This window comes from Maniola jurtina, chromosome 5 (assembly GCF_905333055.1).
Source record: "Maniola jurtina chromosome 5, ilManJurt1.1, whole genome shotgun sequence".
Lineage (NCBI taxonomy): Eukaryota > Metazoa > Arthropoda > Insecta > Lepidoptera > Nymphalidae > Maniola > Maniola jurtina.
This window is the reverse complement of record NC_060033.1, coordinates 11,508,536-11,530,748: the sequence shown is the minus strand read 5'-3', so window position 1 is coordinate 11,530,748 and position 22,213 is coordinate 11,508,536. Positions and strand designations below refer to the sequence as shown.

Here is a 22,213-nt window from a genome sequence, read left to right as displayed (position 1 = left end):
TTTCTTATTTTGTATATAAGTATCCTCTCGCTCGTCGCTGGTGGAGCTCGATGGGCCGTATCGATAACTGCGCCGTTTCAAACGGTCACGTCTTTATTATGGAAAATAACCATAGAAACATAAATATGGCTCCCAAAAGACGGTTTATATGGGATCTCCCCTAACTGCATTTCTAAACAAAAATATATAATGTAAATAAACTTCCCCATTCCGGTTCCTTTCCCCACCCCATGGTTCTTACTTATAGTATAAGTGGCAATTTTTCTTTTTCCAGAATTTTGTGTCCATTGGGTACTCCGGTAGAATTGGTTATATTTTATATTTTTTTATAATCAGGAATCACATATGAAATTGGCTTTCGTGTTATTATTTTCGTTTCTGAGCTTTGCATCATATTCAGCAGAAGTATTCATTAGTACCTACATATTGTGATGTAGTATTAATATTATTATTTTGGTAAAGATCGGCAAGTTTTGTTTTGTTTGGCGCTTAGTATATTTGAAAGTAAGCTATGTTGTCTAAAATGATATTATTGTTTTTTGCGATTATTGTGTATTTTACTTCGTTTTGTTAAATATAAAAAGGCGTTGATAGTTTTGGGTGTGAGCAATTTCAAGTGTGATTTCTTCATATTAGTATTTTCAATATTATAAGAACTAACTTTGTGGTTGGTAAAAATGTGTCCAAATATTGGTAATAGAGGGATAAAATAATAACTATAATACAATCTTGGTAGAAACTTGGCAACAAATATTTGTGCAAATGTTAACCGTGGGTACAAATTAACTGCAATAAGAGGATCTAGACAATATATTGGTTATGAATGTTTGTACAAACTTGTGTATAAAACGGTGTCAGTTTTACTAACTGCAATGTTAGTTCGTAACAGTTTACACGATAATAATCCTTATGTATATCGCGATAGAGTCCGGAGTTCGATACGGAACAAGCAGTGGAGAGGAGGTTGTTGGCCGAATTGGCGAGACAGCAACACCAGAGTGAGGAGGACAGAAGATGGTTGCAAATGCAAGAGGATAATTTGGTAAGTCCATCCCGAGGACATCGTTCATGACCCATCAATTTTACCGAATAAGTTATACCTCATATAATATTATGTTAAACAACTGTTATCTTCATATTATTTATGGTTCTTCATAAGACCATAACTATAAGTTTTGTATGTATTATAGAAGCAGGCGTTATTTTGCGAAAGTCCATGATATACAAAAATGATATAAAAGCTTAATTTGGTATAATCCACCAAACCAACGAAATCTGTATGGTACGCAGCACCACACAAATTCCAACACCACTCGACGCGCGTTTCGCCCCGACACCGGAGCATCCTTAGGAGATGTAGACCTCACAATGCCCAGTAACAGTAAAGTTGAGATCTATAGAGCGCTCTTTGACTTTGCTCAGACTTAAGACACTTAAAACGAGACAGCGTTATACCGCTGGCATAAATTTGTCTCGTTTAAACTGAAACTTAAGTCTAAGTAAAGTGCGCTCCACCATTTCAACCTAAGAGTTTTACTGTACCAATTCTGTCTTTGAGATGATTGCGGTGACACATACCTTACAGAAACGTCTATCGAACGTGCAGCTAGCGCCTCCCATAGACGCGGAAAACGCTGAGAACAAACCCGACGTCACACAAACTACCAGCACGCAAGAAAGCAAACCTTCTAGTCAACCGCATTCCGGTTAGTAATCACAATTTTATTATGACCTACTTCCTAAAGATTACAAAGACACCAAATTATAATTAAAACGTTTTTTTTTCGATATAAATGGTCAAAAGTTGTTTGAATAAAACTAGCTAATGCCCGCCACTTCATCCGCGTGGATTTAGGTTTTTAAAAATAAAGATTTGATTTGTCGGAATATAAAGTAGCCTATGTCACTCTCCAGGTCCTCCATAATCTATATCCTTGCAAAAATTCATGTCCATCTGTTGCGGCAGAATTGAAGGACAAGGCCGTCAAAAAAAAAAACTAGCTTTTATAATATGGGTACTAATCTGTACACACATACCTAATGTTTGAATCGAATTTGTCCATGTAATACGACTTTGTATGTGTATGTACAAACTTGGGCATGCCATTTCTGCCCTTCAGGGATGGAATTTAAATATATCTTATTTTAACCGAAAGTATTCAAGCCAAGTTTGCAATCAATTAACGACGCAGAGAATAAAAAGTTTCATACAAAATTAAGGGATTCAGTTTCTTTCTGCTTAGTCTAAAAATGGACACAATTAATGGTCAATTATGTTTCTCTCCGCAGCGGCAAATTCGTCGGAAACAAGTCCGGCGAATACAGTTAAACCCAAAGAAAGCAGAACGCCGAGTGAAGATAAGGTAAGAAAATGCATATTTTTGGTTCATTTATGTGCTTTCAAGTAATTCCAATCTGTTTCTGGAAAACTAGAATTAAAGAAAAGGACAAGAATGTGACACTGTAATTAGGCAAAATGGATCTCAACTCACGACGTTTGCTTATCCATACTGACAGATACGTCACGCATAATAATTATGTCACGTTAAACATGCAAACCATAGACACGGGATCATGGTTTGTGGAAATCTTTGCAAAGGACCCTATCCTATTGAGTAGGAAACTAATATACCAGTTAAAACAAGGATGATGACTACAATAAGAGTCTCTTTACTTACCTTTAGAAATTACAATAGGGTTTCAGATATTTTCCTTACCAATAGAATAGAATATATTTTCATTCAAGTAAACTTTTACAAGTGCTTTTGAGTAGTCAAAATAATTTACCACTGGTTCGGAATGCCGTTCCTACCGTGAAGAACCAGCGAGAATGCTCTTTTCAAGTGTTCAATTTACAATAATATGCCATACTATACAAGCAATTGCAGCTCCGCGCATTGCTGGAGCGAGTCAAACCCATGGTTTTTAATTATTTAGAATTTACTTAATCTTCAATTGTATTATATGCTTTTTCAAGGAGCATAGAATAGAATAGAATAGATTTTTATTCAAATAAACTTTTACAAGTGCTTTTGAATCGTCAAATAATTTACCACTGGTTCGGAATGCCGTTCCTACCTACTTTTAACAGATTTTTTAAACTTGTGTAAAGGCAAGTCAAAATTGACTGGAATTTTAGTATAAAATATTACACTCATTCCCACAAATGACTTTCCGAATTTCCAATCTACCGATTTACTCAGGGTTGCACGAACCAAGAGCCAGTGTACGTAGCGACGACGTCGGTAGTGCGCTGCGTGATGCGGCTGGCCGGCGTGGCAACGGCCGCGTCGCCCGCGCCGCCCGACCTGCTGGAGGCCGTGCGCGCGGTGGGCGCCGCGCTGCGCGCTCTGTGCGCCACCGTCGACAGCCTGGTGCGCGTCTACCCGCCCAATGCACAGAGGTAACTCCAACCTACTATCACACTAATTATAAAGCCGAAAGTTTGTGTGTATGTTTGTTACTCTTTCACGCAAAAACTACTGGACGGATTTGGCTAAAATTAAGAATGGATATAGATTATATATACCCTGGATTTACACATAGGGCTACTTTTATCCCGAAAAATTTATGAGTTCCTACGGGATTTTTAAAACCCCTTTATCCACGCGAATGAAAGCACGGGCATCATCTAGTGGTTTATAATGCCAGCTGTATGCTGACAACATAATACGGGTCTAGCTCCAAAGTAGTTCCACTAACCATAACTGTTATCTGAGAGTAAAAGGAGAAAAAAGTATGTATAAGCCTTACTGTAACACAGCAAAAAAGTTTGCGGTCTACAATAATTGAACTATAAGGCCACCAACCGAGATTGTGTGCACTCAACACTTTGTGCTTGCATCTACACCTAAAAGACAATTCATTTGAAAATCGATAAATGCAAGAGAGATGGACAAAGATAAAAGAATACTTATTGACTCCTAAAATTTCACGCATTGATTTTTGGTATTGTGCATGTTAAAAAAAATGTTTTTTTTTCTAATAAAAAAAGAGTAACGATCATTACTAGAATCAAGATTTGAATATTGATTGTTTTTTACAGGGAGGTAGAAATGGCACACCAGGTTTTGAGCAAAGACATGGCTGCTCTGGTGGAAGCGATGCGCCTCGCCATACACTACTGCCGCACCACGCTACACCACGACTACACCAAGTAAGTGGCTCCTACGACGAAACCTTTGTTGATGAAAGAATACTTATTTATTTTTGCATTAAAGGCAATAGTAATAAGTACAATAGACATTAGTACAAATAAAAGAAGATTTGTTGGAACTTTTATGCACGTCTATGTGCATAAAAGAAGGAACTGACATAATGTACAGCTCAAACTGTTGGGTCTAGAAACTTAAGATTTGTAGAAAGTTTTCTTCATACCGTAAACTAAGAAAGGATTCTCGGAAATTCCCTTGTAAGGATTTTCAGAACTTTTACCCGAGCGAAGTCGGAACGAGTCAGCTAGCTAATTATAATATTAGCACCGCGCCTTAACAAACTATTTTACTTTTCAGGAGCATGCTAGCCGCTGCGCACGTACTAGCGATGGACGCAAAGAACCTCCTGGATGTCGTAGACTGCATCCGCGAGAGACATCCTCACATCGACTGGAAATCCGCGCTCCAGCTCGACGACGAGCCTCACACCTCCTCGCCCTCACCGCCCCACAACCTCGACTCACAAAACCAGGTATTCCCCTCCCAACCACAAACACCACAAAACCCAGTTCTCAGCACCCAGTCTTCCCAAGAAACCGAGGCCCCGCCGAAGCCAGACTTCAAAATCAACCAACCAGTGACCACAGTGACAACCCAACTCAACCTCTCCGACCACGTTTCTAAAGAACACAACAGCTTACCGACGAATCGAGTATCGACTCTCATCCACAATTACAACTTATACGGAAACGTCCGAGAGCCTCAGCACATATATGGTAACGAAGGAGTTTCCTTCCAACACTCGCAGTCCTGCGACGATTCGAAAATCGACTTAGCACCCATCGAGTCGGTAAAAAGTCGCGTTCAAGCGATATCGGGGAAAATCGATTCTCCCCCGATTTATTCCGTCACCAAGAAGATGGTTCCAGTCGATCAGAATATTGTGCACGATCAAGGATGAATGTCGAACAAGTTTTGGAGTTTTGTTTTTCGCTTGTAGTGAGTGTTGATTTGACGGTGTTCTTGGAGTAGGCGTAGCTGGGATAGTATTTCTTTCCTAGTATTTGCCGAAGTTTTGCTAGATTACTTAAATGAGGTCTTAAGTTTGCTGTAGAAATCCCTTTTTAATAGATACTTATCGGAAACATTTTAGATCCCTAGTCCTATTTAAGTTCAACTTTCTTCTGTTGGTCTGTGAAGGAAGTGATCTAGCTACGCCTATATTTTTCTGAAAAGCTTTACTGTGGGAAGGCTATGAGGTGTTAAGCTGCAGACACCCTACCGTGTCGTGGTGCGTCGCAACCGACAAATCGGAGGGCGCTTCAAGTTTCAGCGAGCCAGAGTATAATATATAGTCTTCATAATAAAAATTGCTCGACTCGATCGCCTCCTGTCGCGTGACGACACACTACAACACAGTGATGTGCTTGCTCCTTTAGTATTTAGTACTTACCGGAAAGCATTTATTTTACTGAAACAAGCCGCTTCCGTTTTTTATTGTAGGACAGTCTTAGCTTTTTAAAAGACAATATTATTTCGATTGCTCAATGTTCTTAGCGAAATTTTGATAATCATTTAAATTGAGCCAAATCTGTAACTTTATGTCTGTTGTGTATTTATTTATTGGACTTTCGGAGTTTATTCGTGTATGTTATATTGGCCGACGTTGATTTTGTGTAAATCCGTTAATTTATTTCAGACAAAAAAGCATAGTTGCTAGTATAGGTAGTTTGTTACTTGACCGGCCGAAATCATACAAATCAAATTGCACTATAAATAGTCCACTCCGAATCTTGTCTTCCATAAATTACATAGAAAGCGAACTTTGACAAAGATGGTTTACAATTTTTTGTATTGCATTCACTACAAAAGATTCACACAAAATCAACGTAAATCTGGGTGCATTGCAACGGCTAGACCTATAGAATCACTTCAAACATCCCCATTCATTCTTATTCCATTTTCGTACATCATTTCAAAGACGCATGTATAATAATAATTTTCATGTTTTTATCATGCTCTGCAATGCTCCCAGTGCAAAATTAGTAACATTTTATTGATACATATAAATCCTAACATATCATCGGCATTGTTTCGCTTCGAATAAATCCATAATAAATCATAATATTATTATTGTATAATAGTGTTGCTTCGTGTCCACATGTTCTACATATCTAAATGTTTAATTGTATCGTTGACGCTATAGATGGCAAAGGCTTCTACCCACTACCTTTTTCAGATAAAACAAAGTGTTTTAATGAACTTGAACCCTCATTGGTTACAAATTTAACGTTAAAATTTCAATACCCTACTGTTTTGCAAACTTAACGAATAGCTACGAGTATTTACGGCCTTGTTTCGAACCTATGCACATCAATGAGGGGTGATAATATGAAATTGAGGTCTCTAACAGCTAAAGTTTATGTCAGTACATAGTTCCAATTCAAGTTCTGTAAAACAAAATTAAGTAAATACATATGAAGAAGAATTTTTGATTTTTTTAATCTTCAGGTTCAGTATATACTGACGTAAATTGCCAAGTGATATTTTCCACATTAATGTCACAAAGGAGACATTTTATTTTGCTTTATGCCTCCATTCTCACTAATTATAAAATTCATACTCTCTATTCCATGCTAGGTTGAACATCTATCATGAAACATATTTAATTTTTAATTAAGTAAATCACATTCAAATTCACCCTCAGACTGCCACATAACCAATTGATAATAATATTGATTTGTGATATTATTGCCAATAAATTACCTTAGGCCAGGGAACGAATCTGGTGGAATCTGGTGGATCTTCTCGAGAGAAAAGACACGCGCAGAGTTCTGCTCGAATATGTCGGATTAAATCAGGGTTGAATAAAAGTTTACATTTTTTTTTTTAAATTTGTTTAAAACAATGACAACCCTGATTAAGATGACTGATAGAGAGCACCATATCTGGGCAAAGAAGACGTCCGTGTCGTCCGCATGCGTTTTTCCACACGTCCGTGAAATTGCCGGTTGGCGCGATAGTTCGCTAACTTTACCTAGTGCAACTGAACGCTTTTACCAAAGTCTCAGAACAAGTGGAATTTCTGCTCATCAGCTCGCAAAATTCTGCGACGCCGAATTTCGGCTAGATTTTTCCCAAGTCTAAAGTATACTTTGTACTTGTTACGATTTTCTCGACCCCATGTGTAAAGTATAAATGCATTCCACGAAATTGCACCTAATAATGTAGGTTACGCAATTATTTTCATACAAATTTTATATTTTTGGCATAATGTGAAAATGTTTGTGTATGGTAAACTGATCTTTCTGGATAAAGTTAATGCTTTAACTAAAATAATAATTACTGTAAGTTTGCACGGCAATGTTTGAAGGTAAAATAAGAAATTGAAAAGTTTTGAATTATTTTGCAAAACTAGATGCAGTATAATTTAGCAGAATATAAAATATAATGATAGCAGAATATAAATAACATTGTATTTTATTTCAGTATCTCTTGCTATCCAGAAAGATAGGTTGTTGTTGGAAACAGAATCAAATCTGCCTCAAAACAATATTATAATCGTATTATAATTATTTGATGTTTATCATAAAAGTATTATTTTGTAATCTTACTGTATTAAAGGTGTATAATATTTTAGTTAAGGTGCGTACAGTTGTCACAACTCTGCATTTAAGTTTCTCGACAAAGTACTCAGTATTTAGTTAAAATACATTGAGTAATTATGTACTAATGAACTATCAAATTCACTGTATGTAATTAATTTAAAAATGTACCTATTCAATTAGTTATATCAACAAATTTCGCTCATTTCACTGACTTCAATATTGAAGGCAGTATAATATACTAAGTCATGAATATTTGTGTAACTTCATTATTTTATTAATATTAACGACTGCTAGTTTGTTAGTACATAAACATCAGTGCTGAAATATAATATTTTCTTTGTAAAAATGTACAAAACTAATTGATTTCTATAATTAATTATTTTAATTTTTATCCAAAGTTTTATTATAAGCGTAGATCTCAAGATGGAATTTTGTAGAGATAGATTGATTTGATTAGTTGTACAATTTTAATTATTATATCAGAATTTATTTATTTGATGAGTCTTCATTGATTTGTAAAGTTGTTTTTTGTAATGTGTTTAGAGTAAGCAGGATTCATTCCAAAGTATATGGTATGTAAGCAGGCTCGTAGTGTCGTCCATGTATCGTAGTTGAGCTGCCAGAGATTACTTTACAAATATCCTATATGACGTGGACCGGATTTTGTTTATGCATTAAACTGAATAAAGGACAGGTCAAAATGTTTCGTTTTATTTTCACATTCTGAATACCCATTTGCACATCATGCAATTAATTTACTACCGTAAGCATCACTCGGAAAAAGCAGGTTTTATTGAAATATATGTAATAAAATGTCCTCCCAAAACATGCACGAGGACGCAGGTCACGACACAGAGGTTTTATCTCTTTAGATCATGACATCAAATGAGTCAAATATTGACTTTATTAAACTATCTTCAATAAATACATGAATAATCACAAATCATTTTCAAAAATCAATCCCAAAAATTTTTTTAAAAATAAGCTAACATAATTTTAAGCTCCAAGTTAAAATGAAATAAGGCGGTATCAATATAATTTTAACCATCTTTAAAAGGTAAACGTAGATAATGAAATAAAACTATGTAGTCAAGTTTACAGTTTATTAAAAAAAATCTCTAGTTACAAACATTAGTGACACAACAGCTGTTAAGTTGCCCTCATACTACGGAAATATAATATATAAATATCGCTCACCCTACTTTTAAATGTCACTGTTCACACTTAGATGTAATATTATTACATCTAACAGTGAGGATTTAAAAGTAGGGTGAGCGATATTTATATATTATATTATATTCCGTAGTTAAAAATCAACTTTAAAGGACTCTGCAGCCTACTAACCTAAACCCTTCTCATTAGAGACCTTTGCTCAGTTGTGGGCCGCGATGGCTAGATCAAGATTATGTTGGATGCATTAATATTTTTATTTCAAAAAGACTCAGACAAAAGGCTTATTTATTTTATTAAATAAATATGTATTGAAAAATGTACCTATACAAGAACTACGTAATATAATAATTAACTTAAAGTCTATTTTGTATTTTTGGAGTCAACTTATTCTTTACAGAAGCTGCTTAGCACAGTAATACCTACATTTCACCTATTTCCAATATACTAAATTGTTGAAATAATGTACCACTAAAATAAATCACAAATTCTTTTTGTTCATGTGATTGTGATTTCACAGAGATTGAAACAGACGGTAGCCAAAAAAGATACACCAGGATTTAGTTGAAACATGTTTTCTTTTTAATATCAACTAACAGTCGAGGAAGTTGGCAGCCATGAGAAGTTCAAGGGCAATCTCTGGGGCGATGGGAAACTCAGGGATCTCAGTGGAAGAGTTTGTGTAACGCACCTTGTATGTGAAGTACATGCATACCTTCTGAAGGACGTGTGATCTGCGAAGTAAATAAAAACAGGCTTTTGATTTAATACATCTTCATGGCAAAGGACAACTTCCAACGATGAGAAAAAATGCAATGACTTACAAGTACAAAATATTAAAGGCCATAGTGAGATTTATAATCTCTGCATGAGTTAAACTGGATGAGTCACAATTAAATATTTATTCCTTATCCTGTGGGAACTTCGAAAAATTCCACCTTCTTTCTTTTCTAAATTATAAAGGAAACCTCTGAGCAAAATTTCAGCTTTCTAGGTTCAACTCATCAAGTCAGTTTGTATAGTATAATTAAGATAGCATTATGAATGGAAACTGTTTTTTTTTTTGTCTTTTGTAAACATTTTATTTTTTAATATTATAATAAATATAAATGAAGGATGTAAATAAATTCAAATTCAAATTCAAATTCAAAATGTTTTTATTCAATTAGACTTTTACAAGTTCTTTCGAATCGTCAAAAGCATCTACCACTGGTTCGGAATGCCTTTCCTACCGAGAAGAACCAGCAAGAAACTCGGCGGTTGCTCTTTTCAAAGATTTGATATACAATATTATGCCATGTATAAAAGCAATTGAAGTCCTGCGCATTGCTGGAGCGAATCGAAGTTCAAATCCACGCTTTTTTATCATTTACATAATCTTCGATAGTATAATATGCTTTTCTCAAGAGCATATTTTTAATAGATTTTTTGAACCTGTGTAAAGGCAAGTCCAAAATTGACTGAGGAATTTTGTTATAGAAGATTATACCCATTCCCACAAATGACTTTTGGACCTTCCTGAGACGGAGCGTAGGAGTCGCAAGCCTGTTACGGTGTCTAGTCAGCCTGTTGTGTAGATCGCCAACCTTCTTGTAACTAAGAATATTTTGTCTTACAAAAATTATGTTGTTGTAAATATATTGAGAGGCTACGGTAAGGATACCTATTTCCTTAAATTTTTCTCGAAGTGAATCGCGTGGTTTTAAGTTATAAATTGCGCGTATTGCCCTTTTTTGTAATACAAAAACTCTCCCAATATCTGCCGCTCTACCCCATATTAAATGTGAATAAATATAGCAACTTACGGAATCTCCCTAAAGTTGACTTCATTTGCCTCATTTTCTGCAAACTGTCCGGGGCCACTCAGCATAGCTTTAATGGTGCCAGACGTGAGGGCATGCTCCCTCTTTACGATGAACTCGTGGCCATCAGAGGACACCAGCTTCACATACATAGCGTCCGGGCCCTCACAGCCTCCGTACACCTTCTCTTCAGATCCTTTATGTAATTATGAGATATTAAATAGCTTTACTACAAAGACAATTTGAGACTTAAATTATTAATTAAGTAAAGACAATATTTTTGGACAAAGCGACCAATGTTAATGTGGACAGAAGCACAAGCTACAAAATCAATGGACTTAGTCAGATTTCTTAACCACTTTTTAACTTGAGGACAATAATCCTGTTACGTTAGAATTATTTTCGCATTAATGAGTTACTAAAATCTGACTTACCACCAGAGCCTGGAGCAATGCTGGTAGATCTCTGCTCCTCACCCACACTAGTGGCAGAAGGGGCTGCCGAAGGTGGGGCTGACCCAACATTCTGCTCCGACATGGTTCTGTCTAAAAAAATACATTTGGTAAAATATGCAAACATGGCTCTTTTTATCAATTAAAGTAAGACTTCATCTGTACCAGAAAACTGCTCTTTGATCAGAATATCTGAAATAAACTAGAGTTAATAACATGTTAGGTGTCAGATAATGTCCCAGGATCAGGATCAGGAAGATGTAAGGTCAGGACTGATGTGTAGATGTACCAAAAAAATAATGACCCTTGTAACATAATATCCGTGGGAGATAAGAGGACTTAAAAATGTGTTAAACTTGCCCCTGCAAACAGCTGATCATGGAAATGAGCTCGTAAAAAACTTCTGTAAACTCAAAGGGCAGTTTGAACTGCTACTTAACCATTTCTCAACGACAGCAGAGACAGGGAAAGAATCTATGGCACAATGTATTAATATGAAATACCTTCCGGATAATGTGTACCTAGCCACATAAGGTATTTCATAGAATTTTTTTTCATGTATGTTGACAAAGAACTGATAAGCTAGAGTGTTCAACTACAAATTCACACTTTCTTCTTTGGAATTTACTGTGATCTTTAGTGTGGAAGCCTGCATGAAGATCTTTTCAGTGTAGAAAAGCTATAATTTTCTCAAGATTAAATAACTTACCACAGAAGTTACTATATCAAATACACTGATGAAGGCTTTAAAATTTTTATTGTATTTAAATAGAAATTGATTTTACGAAAAGATGAGTAAGGTTATTTTCAACAATTTCAAAAAAATGACAATCAAATGTCAATGTCAATATCAAATTGACCACAGACCAGGAACCAAATACACAGTTAACCAGTTATGTCTGCCCAAAGACCTTACACTTATACTGTGAGGTCTTTGTGTCTGCCACAGACACAACTGGTTAATAATTTTGATGACTGATTGGTGATTGGTGTTGTTGAGTGCCTTTATGTTCAGTGCTGTCTACACTCTACGGGCAATTGGTGCAATATCGGTGCAATCCTAAGGTTCAAAAGAGCTAAAACCCAAAGCTGTACAACCACTTGAAAAAAAAACTCAGCCAAGTGCAAGTCGGGCTCGCACACCGAGGGTTCCGTACTCGGGACTCGGGTATTATTTCCGAAATTTTGCACGATAAATCAAAAACTATTATGCATAAAAATAAATAAAAATTTGTTTTAGACTGTGAAGGTAAAGCCTTTTCATATGATACCACCATTACCCCACTTGGTTTAGTTATCTTACTTTGAAAATTGAAAATATTAATATTAACTAGTTCATGAACAGATTTTAATTCGTTTTTTGTGATGTAACCATAAATTAACTTGTTTCATGGAATTAAAGTGACGAGGGGTAACTTAAAATAGAAACAAACACTAATGTAGTTTTTTCGCCATGGAAATCTATCTTCTATCTATGGTATCACTTTTGCAGTGGGTGTACTTAGCTGTGGTAGGTACTTTAGGAACCATGAACGACAGCTGCCGTCGACGTCCGACGATTCAGCGGATTTTTTTGACATGGCTTTTTGGCTTCATTTCATTATTTTGACATTTCGATGTCAACTACTTTGAAAAAAGTCTAATTTTCATAGTTTTTCTTCACCCCTACGCTTTTTCTACTCAAATAATATTGTAGGGGTATTACAGAGAAACGTGCGCGAGTGTAAATCGAGGATGAACTCCAGAAATTCCGCGAGAACCATGTGACACGAATACGAAAAAGGGCTTCCAGACCGTCAATGTGACAGAAATGTTTTCTGCCATCGCGACGAGCCAGCGCTGCTGCGAAGCCGACCCTGCGACGACGCGCCATACACGAACCGAGGCATAGGGCAATCGCGTCAAAGATGAGCGCGAGATGTCCAATCAACCACCGAACCCTAGTGAAGGCGCGGAGGGCGATCCCGAGTTCCCGGAGGAGACGGGCGGGCAACGCGCGGCCTCCCCGCCGAAGACGTTCGTAGCGCCGCCCGCCTCCGAGCTGCCGTCGAAGCTGGAGTTCGTGGCGCGCGGCGGCTCGGGCCGCAGCATCAAGCACACGTTCCGCACGGTCAAGTTCGCGCGGCGCGTGCCCACGCTGCCGCCCAAGCGCGACGCGGGCGCGGGCCCGTCCGCGGGCCCCGCCGCGCCCGAGCGCCGGCCGCGCCGCGACCGCGGCAAGCGCCACGTCTGCGCCACCTGCGACAAGCGCTTCTCCAGCCCCGGCAAGCTCAGCCAGCACGTCCTGTCGCACACCGGCGAGCTGCCCTTCCTGTGCGACCTGTGCGACAAGGGCTTCAACTCCAAGTTCAAGCTGGTGCGCCACAGCCTCATCCACAGCGAGGCCAGGGCCTTCGCCTGCACCGTTTGCGGTAAGACGTTTAATCGTAAAGATCATCTCACTAATCACATAAGGGTTCACAATCCTGTGAAAAAACTGTACACGTGCGAACGGCCCGACTGTAGGAAATCATACACATCTCTTCTGAGCTATCGGAAACATGCCGCTTTACATTCAGCGGAGGAAGGAAACTTGCAGTGTAAGATTTGCAACGAGGTATTCAGTACTAAACAGGATATTGTGAATCACCTTAAAGTACATACAGGGAGTCGTGCGCCTAAAAGTGAGACTGATAAGAAATTTACCTGTGATCATTGTGACAGAAAATTTTTTACCGCTAAGGATGTCCGTAGACATCTAGTCGTACACACGGGAAGAAGAGATTTTTTATGTCCTTACTGCCCCCAAAAATTTGGACGTAAAGATCATTTAGTTCGACATGTTAAAAATGCCCATCCAGAAGAATCATGGAAGTCTGCAGCGGTGGGTACTTCCAAGGACCCGCCTTTAGAAATCTCTTCATTTGAGGAGACTTATTCTGAATTTTCCGTGGAAGGTGCAGATTTTGATATATGGAAAACTCCGAAACAAGAATTGCAGGAGGTTCAGATGGATGTGCCAGATCCTGATCTAATAGTTGAAATACCAGATATAAAGATAGAGCCGGTCAAAGAAATCAAAATAGAGGCTCCACCATCACCCACTTGCGAAATCCTCGACTACCCTGTTGTATATATAGTTCCACCTTATTCACCGACGCCGCCCGACTTGCCTTACATGACGACGCAGCCCATAGCGGATCCACTGAATGTGCATCTACTGAGTTCGGGCAACGTGCAGTCTATCCTGATGGACCCGGGAGAGGGGCCGTCGGGCCTGTCCAGTCAGATGCTGGGCTTGCTGGACGACAGCGAGCCCTTCGCGAGCGAGGAGGGCCGCGCGCCGCAGCGGCTGCCGGCCTTCACGCAGGCCTTCCAGACCGCGCAGGGCCCCAAGCCGCCGCCGCAGCCGCCGCCGCCGCACTAGCGACATCTGCCTTACGTCGATACCGAGCTACCTCATTATGTAAGGTTGGTCTAAGTGTAAATAGTCTGGCATAGTGCATTAGCAATGTTTTGTAATGAAGTGGCATTTTTAGGATACTAGAATAGCGCACTCCAGATTGTAGTTGCCAAATTGTATGTCTCAGGTATACCAAAATGTTTCCGAATTCTACATGAATATGTTATCTAGTCATGTATGTACTTTCGGAATTGTAAATTGTTTATTTATAGCGTTTAAGTATGACGTTTATAGAGTATAGATGGGACCAACTCTGTAAGCCGTTAGATGGGAAACATTAGCGCGCATAGTCCACGGTGCATTACTTGCATTTTATTATTTTTGTAGGGCTGTTATTTAAGTGTGCTGGAATTGTGTTAAGGTTGGTGGCTCTTGAAAGCAGTAGGCTGTATAATATGTTTAGAGAGGCATACTGCTTTTCCACGCGAAGCTAGTACAAGAAAGAGCTGTTGGAAAAGTGAATCCAATACTGTGGATGGTGTCAAGATCAGATCTGCTGTAAATAATAAAACGATTATCATTAAAACCACTGAGACTAATCTATACTAGATTCAGGATCATTCTATTTTACAGATTGGTTTTAGAAACCGCTTAATTAACATTCAAAAAACTTACCTCAGAAGCACCAGGTGCTTCCTTAGCATTAAGACTATCGACTGTTGGGCCTGTGCCGAACGATGTGTGCAGCGTTTGAAATTAGGGTCATGAAAATAATGTGCCAAAATTACTTGATTGTGGACTGTCAACTGAAAAAATGCGATTGAATACTAAACAATAATATCTTTTGCTCAAATGAACAAAAGAATCTGATATTGATGTTGGCAATTTAAATTTTAAACATAAACTGGTATCATACGAAAAAAAAGAGAAACTTTAAGAATAGTCTCAGCATATTTTAGGAGTATGAGCCAAATTATTTAATTTGTAGTAAGTTTCACTTTGAGACTAGGTGAGTGTGTCAAGAAGTCTGTAAAAAATGTATTAGGAATTCAAACGACTTTGGTATGATTGAATTGTAAGAAAGGTTTACGGAATTATTAGATGCCTTTCATTTACCGAAATACTAGCTGTTGCCTGCGACTTTGTCCGCGTTGATTTAAATTTTCAAAAATCACTTGGGAAAATTAGCCTATGTTACTCTTCAGGTCTTGAATGGGCAGTGATGATACTGATTTTTTTTGTTGGGAATTTATCGTTTTCATTTACTTACTTACCACAAAGAATGTTTTTGGAACAATATTTTCTTTATTATCCCAATTCATAACTTCATAAGTAATGAAAAACATCGCAAAATTAAGCTTTTTCGTAAATGGGAATGGTACCAGAATTTTTCTTTTGATTCTTGATTTGATCACCTTGATCAAAGTAAATAAAGTATAGAAATATTTTTTTTCTGCTTTTACATACTTAAATAATTTGTTGTATAGGTATTCAACATGCATTACACTTAAATATTATTTGCATCAATTTTTAAATCAAAATTTTCTTAAAATGACGGAGTCATTGTAAATATTAATGATCAAATTGTTAGATACCTACTTACTACTGTATATTGTTTGAAATGTTTCTTTTTAAATAATTATTATTATCACTATCAATGTCGGGCGTCTAGTAATAGCGATATGTGAACAGGAAAGAATAAAAAGATCCCATGCTGTACAAGCTTCATATTACTATAGAATATGTAAATAATTCTAATCTTTTAGGTTAATAGGATTGTAAAAAATTTAATCTACCTCAATTGCAACTTATTCTTACGTCTAGAAATTTAATTACTATACTAGGTTAGTGAGAAAAATAAACTTTTTTTTTTTTTCTATTTGAGAACTACATACGTCGACCACGGGTTGGTTTACGTTTTAACATTATTATCATCCTTGTGTTTATGTTTAACACTACCGATTCATTAGTGCGAGTGTCTGGTCAACTACGAGGGACAGAGCTCACAGAGAAATAAGAATACCTAACAGTGATTAACGAATCGAATTTTAACTGACGAATCGAAGCCGATCGAGATCGGCTTTGTGGAATATATTGGAGCTAAAATCTATTTTTTTACCCAGAAGAAAATATAAAATATGTTTTTTAATATTGTTTGAAATAAGATTTTTTGGAGAGCAATTTTAAGAGCCTGTGTTGTGCTTCTGTGTAACTTACTGTGGTTTCACCAGTTTAAAGTTTTACCTACCTAGTAGTTTACCAATCAATTTTTCAAATCAAACGTTCTATTTTTCTATGTTCTGTTCCTTTTTAGTTGCATCTACCTACACTAGTGTTTGTGTGTAAGTACTGTGTAGTGTCGGAATATTTTTAAAAAATATTCGTTAATAACTGCTTTTTATAAGCTTATTTAGAAATCGTCTGTGTGACGAGAGAGCTTAGCAAACAGAGTTCTATTATCAATCGGATACGTATTAATTTTAATAAATTGTTAAAACAAAAATGAATAAACATAAAAATATTTTCATAGTTTAGGCCATTCCATTGCTAATTTTGATATTGTATAATTTAATTAATAATAATTGTGTTCATTTTATTCATATTAAAAAGTTTTATGTAATAGGTAATGATAATATTTTGAAGTACAGAAAATATACGTAAACTATAATAATATTATATTTTAGAATTATATATCTGACCATGCCCATTTAAAAAATACATATGTATAAAAATAGTATTTAAATATTAGTGTATTACGTAATACAAATGTTCTGTAAAAGTTTGAACTATTTACTCGGTCGGTAAACTTGATCGTGTATAGCCAGCGCAAGAGAAATGTAAAAATCTGAATATAGTAACTAAACCAGAATTTAATCCAAGCTCTGTCCCCCCCTCCAGGCAATCTTGTCTGTCGTAACTGTAGTCTAGAGTGTTTTTGAAAAGAGCGAAGCCTAGAAGCTCGCGAAAGAAATCCTGAATGAAGCGAGCCTACTAGGGACGGAAGGCGACAGGTGAAGCTGAATGAAGGTGGACGGAGCGAGTTTTCTGGTGTAACCAATTTATAAAAACAGTAATTATTATTCGGACTTTTGCGTATCTTGAGGCAAAACTAGGATTTTCGAGTGAATGTGAAATTCCGAAATTAACGTCCAAGATTACGTCGGACTTTTACCACTAAGACGGAGGAAATCCTAGGGTTTACCGTAGTTCATGCTTTTACAGTAACACATACAATACTGTCATGCAGGCCTTGTTAAGAAGGTATCCTGTTGAACTTCATAGATATTCATCGAGGATCAATAATATTATAATATTCTGGTACTGTTGACTTCTTTGACTGTTAAACTTACCTAATGCACTGGGAAGTCTTATAGGATAAAATCTATTAAGAACCTATATATTTTTTAAAGTTGTTCGCTAATATTTAAAATTCATACATAGGTCTCTTGTTGGGACTTCCACACATATTCGTAGAATCAGGTAAAGTACATTCAGAATATTATAATTTCCAAGTGTGCGCCCTGTGGATACTTATTTAAACTGGCTGTATATTATCAGAAATTGACAAAACTTTCAGTTGCACTCACTCTGCGAGCATGCAGACGTCCGGAAAAATTCTGATAGTTTGCTAGTATCTGATAGTCTGGTAAGGTGAGTGCAAAATGTACAGTATTAGCAGAGTGCTATCCGGCGCGATTCAACATGCAATATCTGATACCATGCGGCTGGCCTTAAGGCCTTAACCACGTAGTTCTTTTTATTTCAAGTAGTTCAACAGGTGCCCAAGTTTGTTTTTCCATAACAGTCTAACCGCTAGTCATTCTATAGCAGTACATAATAATTTCTCTAATAGGTGATATTTTTAAAAATCGATATTTTTTTGAAAAAGTATATTTTACATGGTAGCAGAACAATAGGTGCAAATCTACACAGAGTACAAATAGTAACTATTACACAGGACAATATATCATAATTGTAAACTTAAATAAGTATCTATTATATTTTTTTTTTTGTATTGAACCAGAAATATTAGATGGTGAGCTGGTCTCCAGATATACAGATATAGTTGTGCAATCTCAAAATTTCTTTTTGTACTAAAATCGTTTCTCACTTGTCGCCTCTGACCCTGGAGACAATACTCGGCGTGACAACTGGGAATAACCGATCGCCACCGATTCGATCCTAAGCGCCTAAAAGTTCTTTGCAAGATATTTTTACTTTTAGGCACTTAGCACTCCATCACTCGTTTACACTTCATAATAATATTATGTTGATAATTTGAATATTGTGAAATTAGCTCCCCATCTATAGGTGCACCATGATATATATGCAATATGTTGCGTTTTAGATTATAACTATATATCATAGTGTTAACATATCAAAGACTTGTGTTGTTTGCCGATGACGTTGTTCTTCAATATGTAATATTAGAGTACATAATAGTTGGCATTTATTTATTGAGCAGCAGATGAAAAAAAAATGTATATATTTCGTTTTTTTGTAACACAAAGTGTTCAGTTTTCTGTTTTAAATATTTTTACACGTAATTATTTTTATTACTTTAATATCCCAGGTCTTTTTATATTTTTTGATCAGGTAATGAGTGTGACTCGTTGTAATTATACATTTTTTATTAAAAATAATATGTTGTGTAATAGCAAATAATTACATAATTCTATTTTGTGTTTACACTTTTAAGAGTTCGAATATTTTTTTATTTATGTAACTTTATTAAATGTAAGATTGGTTATTTGCAACGAAAATCCTACGAGTAAGAAATATTTCTAGGTAAACGTTGGTAAAAAGTAAAAGAAAATAAACAGGATCGATTAAAAACCACATAGAATGTGTTAATTAAATATTTTAAAAAATGTAATCGACAGCATTGTTAATGTTAATATTAATTGATGTATAAAAGGACTTATTCCATTTATCCAACATAAAACAGCCACTAGGTATACATATACCTACTATATAGGTACCTCGATACTCGGATGTATGCCTGTCTATCTACTACGGACGGCGAATTTGTATTTTATCTTTTTGTCCGAGGTGGATAAAAGTACACGTTTCACGATTTCCGAGTATATATACCCTAGGGTGGTTGTTTTATAATGAATCAATGAAATAAACATAAAAAACGTAATTTGTATGAAACTATGCGATTTTTTTCTAATGATGAGAATAAAATTTAACTGGTTAATCAATTAATAATAATTTATCATCCACCGCTGACGATATATTTCTTATACAATCATTTTTACTCGTAGAACAAAAAGTGACATGGATTCATAGTTATACGTAATTATGGTACATAAACATAACATAGGGGCCTTATAAAATCTAGTTTGAATCGTAACAAGAAAAAATATTTTTATAAAATTACGATATTTTAATACAAAGAATCTATTTTGTTACGCTTTTTCGATAAGGCATTTTTATTAAATGTTAAGTAAATTCAAACTAAAGTATTTATGTATGTCAATAACGTTATAGTTAAAAAATTGGCTGCTCCAATTGAAACCCCAGTAAAGTGACAAATCAATTTTTGGAATATTATACTTACCAACCTATGTTATTTTCTTATAAAATAAACTATATTGTGACTCATACAAAAATTATTTTATTGTTTGTATTTGTCTTCTCTATGCGTGGGTTTGCGCAATGTAATAATGCGATTAAATTGAAACTTTGTAAGTACAGTTATTGTTGGCACTTGCACAAAAGTACCATGACCGTACAACAGAAGGCGCGCAAATCGTTCAGTTACAAGTTGCAATGCATGCTTTATATAATACTATGGTCATAACTATCCAAAGACTACAATATGAATACTCTTCTAGTATTTACGAGTATCTTCTACTCTTCTAGTACTAAACAATGATTTTTAATTATTATCAATAATCAAAAATCATTTATATAACAAGGAAACGAAAGCTTAAGCTATAATCCGGTAAAAGCTTAAAGTTTTAGCAGATTATAGCAAATTAAACTTATGGTTCCTTGTATACCATGGACTTGTATTGGTTCCTTGCACTTATATCATGAACAAAGTAACGCCTGCTTCTGTAATATGATATATAGTATAATATAACATTTTCTTCAGAAATTAACTTTAAAAGAATCACTCTGAGGTCATGTATTGGGCGTAGCCAAGTTTGTGGGGCCTTATTATATTACCTATATTTATATTAAAAAGTTGTTAGATTTTATAACAAATTGGAGATAAAAACACGAATGTAAAAAATATTGTCATTGTAGCTTCACCATAAAGTAGGTACTAACAAAAATATTTAAAGAATATGATTGAAAATGTAAACCGAAAATGCCCTCGCAGGAAAATTAAATAATTAATTATAAACATTGTACCTGGTTTATAATGTAATAATTATTGGTCTTTGTACCTAATAAATATTTTGGACATCGTATCTACTGTTTTTTTTTTTTCTTAAAACAATTCGTTTTCTTTGACTATGGTCCGGTTTCCACCAAAGCGGAGCGGAGAGATTTCGATCAGTCGACCAAACAGATTCTTATTAGATAACGCAAAAGAATTATCATGTTGTACAATCATCGATCGACTGAACAATACATAATATCTCCGCTCCGCTTAGAGGAAATCAGGCCTAAGGCCCAGCTTCCATCTAAGTATTCTAAGCGGAGTGGAGAGATGTGTTGGTACAGTCAATAAATTAGATTTTTAAAAGATGACGTGATCATTTTTTGACGTCATCTATTATTATGAATCTGAGCACATCTCTTTTCTCCGCTTAGATGGATACTCAGATAGCTCAGGTAGTTGACGGCCTGCGCAGACGCGAGAACTGCATCACATTACGTCATAACGCACACGATGGAGTCGATTCAAATTCAAAATATTTTTATTCAATTAGACTTTTACAAGTACTTTTGAAATGTCAAAAGCATTACCACTGGTTCGGAAGCCTTTCCTACCGAGAACCAGCAAGAAACTCGGCGGTTGCTCTTTTCAAAGATTTGATATACCTACCTACAAAGTAACGATGGACTAATAGTACGGCGAAACATCTTACCAAAAGATGAGGGACTTTTGCCCTCCGCGGACAATAGTCCTTCGTTTCCACAGGCCCTGATGGTCAAGTGCACGGACCGCTCTTGAGAGTAGTTACTGATAACCGTTTAGAACACAAGACAAATGACAATAAAGGAAGCTTGTATTTTGGTATGCAGTATTGCACTTGCAACTTGTAGCCTGCAGTCATGGATAAGAATAAGAATAAGAAGTGTTTATTTGCTAGAATATGGTATAATATACGAGTACATGAGACGATTGCTTCAAGCTGTCCGTGTATGACCGCTCTTTACATGCACTGGGGGTTGTGCCGCCAAATGCAAGAGCACCGCTGCTGGGTGATACCACTCACTATATTTAAATCAGCAGTAGGTAACTTACTTACTTATAGTTCGCGACGTGTCGACATGGCAATCGGGGAATGTGACGGAGGAATTACCCGCACCATGTTAGTGCGGGGTGTCCCCACCGCTATTCCCATGTCGACCTGTCGCGAACTATGCTTACCTTTTATTTATTATTATTTGGTTTGGGGTTCCGTAAAATATGACGGACTAAGTAACGGTTCCGTGCTCTTAAAAGTTTGGGAATCCC

At 36.3% G+C, this 22,213-nt stretch overlaps 3 protein-coding genes across 16 annotated transcripts in view; 2 read left to right on the top strand and 1 right to left on the bottom strand.

Annotated features, from left to right (window-relative positions):
- Nucleotides 1-8,463, top strand: part of LOC123865147 (focal adhesion kinase 1) — a 176,093-nt gene extending 167,630 nt beyond the window's left edge. For all 13 annotated transcript variants that reach the window (XM_045906001.1, XM_045906000.1, XM_045905998.1 and 10 more), the window contains 6 exons: nt 926-1,042; nt 1,586-1,706; nt 2,290-2,363; nt 3,204-3,403; nt 4,046-4,156; nt 4,512-8,463. In XM_045906001.1, coding sequence (XP_045761957.1) covers nt 926-1,042; nt 1,586-1,706; nt 2,290-2,363; nt 3,204-3,403; nt 4,046-4,156; nt 4,512-5,115 — 1,227 coding nt within the window. In that variant the 3' untranslated portion in view covers nt 5,116-8,463. The remainder of the gene's footprint in view (nt 1-925; nt 1,043-1,585; nt 1,707-2,289; nt 2,364-3,203; nt 3,404-4,045; nt 4,157-4,511) is intronic.
- A 678-nt stretch (nt 8,464-9,141) lies between these two features.
- Nucleotides 9,142-12,051, bottom strand: LOC123865171 (elongin-C). 2 transcript variants are annotated; one of them, XM_045906047.1, is made up of 4 exons: nt 11,896-12,051; nt 11,169-11,279; nt 10,738-10,930; nt 9,142-9,666 (listed from the first exon to the last, which is right to left on the bottom strand). In XM_045906047.1, exons 2-4 carry the CDS (start codon nt 11,269-11,271, stop codon nt 9,525-9,527), a joined length of 438 nt encoding a protein of 145 aa, XP_045762003.1. In that variant the 5' UTR covers nt 11,272-11,279; nt 11,896-12,051; the 3' UTR covers nt 9,142-9,524. The 2 variants fall into 2 exon arrangements, with proteins under 2 accessions (XP_045762003.1, XP_045762004.1); XM_045906048.1 differs by having other exon boundaries at nt 11,169-11,275; nt 11,896-12,034.
- Nucleotides 12,052-12,725: 674 nt separating this feature from the next.
- On the top strand, nt 12,726-15,347 carry LOC123865158 (zinc finger protein PLAGL1-like). The gene has a single exon (XM_045906024.1). The coding sequence runs from the start codon at nt 13,105-13,107 to the stop codon at nt 14,590-14,592; it is 1,488 nt and encodes a 495-aa protein (XP_045761980.1). The 5' UTR covers nt 12,726-13,104; the 3' UTR covers nt 14,593-15,347.
- Nucleotides 15,348-22,213: the final 6,866 nt, after the last annotated feature.

Excerpts from the sequence above, each read along its gene's own strand:
- LOC123865171 (XM_045906047.1), bottom strand. The coding sequence starts at position 11,271 with ATGTCGGAGCAGAATGTTGGGTCAGCCCCACCTTCGGCAGCCCCTTCT. Across the intron at positions 10,931-11,168 it reads CATTGCTCCAGGCTCTGGTG|GATCTGAAGAGAAGGTGTAC; the intron begins GTAAGTCAGATT and ends AATTACATAAAG. Across the intron at positions 9,667-10,737 it reads GTCAACTTTAGGGAGATTCC|ATCACACGTCCTTCAGAAGG; the intron begins GTAAGTTGCTAT and ends TTTACTTCGCAG.
- LOC123865158 (XM_045906024.1), top strand. The coding sequence starts at position 13,105 with ATGTCCAATCAACCACCGAACCCTAGTGAAGGCGCGGAGGGCGATCCC.